The sequence below is a fragment of the Galeopterus variegatus genome, unplaced genomic scaffold (assembly GCF_000696425.1).
Source record: "Galeopterus variegatus unplaced genomic scaffold, G_variegatus-3.0.2 Scaffold164, whole genome shotgun sequence".
NCBI lineage: Eukaryota > Metazoa > Chordata > Mammalia > Dermoptera > Cynocephalidae > Galeopterus > Galeopterus variegatus.
In genome coordinates, this window is record NW_007726275.1 from 800,925 (window position 1) to 802,791 (window position 1,867).

At 62.7% G+C, this 1,867-nt stretch overlaps 1 protein-coding gene across 1 annotated transcript in view; it reads right to left on the bottom strand.

The window, feature by feature from the left end:
* Window positions 1–602: 602 nt before the first annotated feature.
* Window positions 603–1,867, bottom strand: part of HSPB1 (heat shock 27kDa protein 1) — a 2,427-nt gene continuing 1,162 nt past the window's right edge. The window contains 3 exon segments of the mRNA XM_008594581.1: window positions 603–915; window positions 1,025–1,088; window positions 1,623–1,832. Of these exon segments, the coding sequence (XP_008592803.1) occupies window positions 726–915; window positions 1,025–1,088; window positions 1,623–1,832 (464 nt within the window). The 3' untranslated portion in view covers window positions 603–725.

The following is a 1,867-nucleotide window of genomic DNA, read 5'->3' on the forward strand; positions in this document are numbered from 1 at the left end:
CCTAGAGCACTGAGAGCCCGGGCCCCATCCCACATGTATGGGCATCAGAGGATGGATCCTTTGACTAGGACAATCCCCCCTCTACCCCACCAAGTAAGTCACCTGGAAGTGCCACACCTCCAGTACCTTCTCCATGGTCCTGTCCTGAGGGCAACGAAATCAGTAAGGGGCTGGCTGGTTAGCTCAAATGGTTAGAGTACAGCCTTGTAACACCAAGGTCAAGGGTTTGGTTCCCCATACTGGCCAAAAAAAAAATTAGGACTTTGAACTCCCAGAAAGCTCCCCTCCCCCACCCCTGCTCTGCCTCCTTTCTCTTGACCCCTAGATGTCCCAAGTGCCCAAGCCTGGGATAGGTGCTCCTCCTCGTTTCTCTTACTACCACACCCGGTCCTTTGGTTTTAATTGCCAGATTACAGTCGTTACCTCTCTCTGAATGGATGCGAGGCTGGAGGATGGGGCTGTACCCAGGGATGTACACCACTGTACCCCAGGGCTGGGCATGGGGGTGGGCACACCGTAGACCCTCAACAAAGGTGAGATGTGTGAGCCAGCAGAGGGCAGTCACCCCTAGGCCTCCACAAACACCAGGGTGGACACAGTGATAGTGGTTGCTTTGAACTTTATTTGAGAAAAACAGAAGGTAAACGTATCAAAAGAACATACAGGCTGGCAGACAGGGGTGGCCAGGGATGGCTACTGGGAGGTCGGCAGCAGGGCTAAGGCCTTTACTTGGCTTCAGGTTGCTCAGACTTCCCAGCTTCCGGGCCCCCAAGCTGGGCACAAGCCTCGAAAGTGACAGGGATGGTGATCTCCGACGACTGTGTGGCTGGCTTGGGCATCGGGGCCTCCACGGTGAGCGTGCCCTCAGGGGACAGGGAGGAGGAGACGAGGGTGGGGTCCACACCGGGGGGCAGCCTGGACAGGCAGAGAGGAGGGACAAGAGTTACAAGCTGTGTCAGTCACTGCCCCTTCCCTCCTCTCTGGGCCCCCACCCCACCCCCTACGATTTGGGGCCAGGACTCACGTGTATTTGCGGGTGAAGCATCGGGAGATGTACCCGTGCTCGTCCTGTCTCTCTTCGTGCTTGCCTGGCGGGGAAGGGACAAAGAGAGGTCAGAGGGCGGGGCCGGGGCCGGTCCAAACAGGCCGCGCTGGCCAGAGGCCCGACCACCTGTTGTGGGGTAGCCCGGAACAGGCAGACACAGGTTTACCGAGGGGCTCGGTGGGGCGGGCAGAGGGGCGTGCCCGACTGTCCGGCCCTCCGAAGCTTCTGTAAAGTTTGATTCAGAGTTGGGATCCTCGCCGGCGGCGACACGCCCAGCGCGCAGGCGCACTCGGAGCCGCGCGCACGCCCCCTCTGCGGCCCGGAGCAGGGACAGGGACAGCGCCAGAGGACCTGCTTATTTGGGGGGTGGGAGTCTCCGCTGGAAAGGGAGTTTCTTCCCTCCATAGAACGTTGTAGAACCGAAAGGGCCCTCAGCCTCCCGCACCCCCCAACCCAGAGCAGGGAGAGGGGACGCCTGCTTCCCAGTCCTCGGCTAACTTTCAAGTCCCCAGGCCCCGGGCCGGGAAGCCTGCGCTCCCCCCGCCAGCTTCGTCCCCTGCAGGGGCAGGAGGCTCACCAGTGATCTCCACCACGCCGTCCTTGGTCTTGACCGTCAGCTCCTCGGGGGCGAAGTGGTTGACGTCCAGGGACACGCGCCAGCGGTCGGCCGTGTGCCGGATCTCCGAGACGCCGCTGCTGAGCTGCCGGCCGAGCGCGCGGCTGTAGGCGGGCACGGCCACCGCCCCGGGGCCCTCGACCGCGGCTGGGGGCAGCGGCCGCACGTAGCCAGGCCAGCCGGGGGGGCCCAAACCACGCCGACCC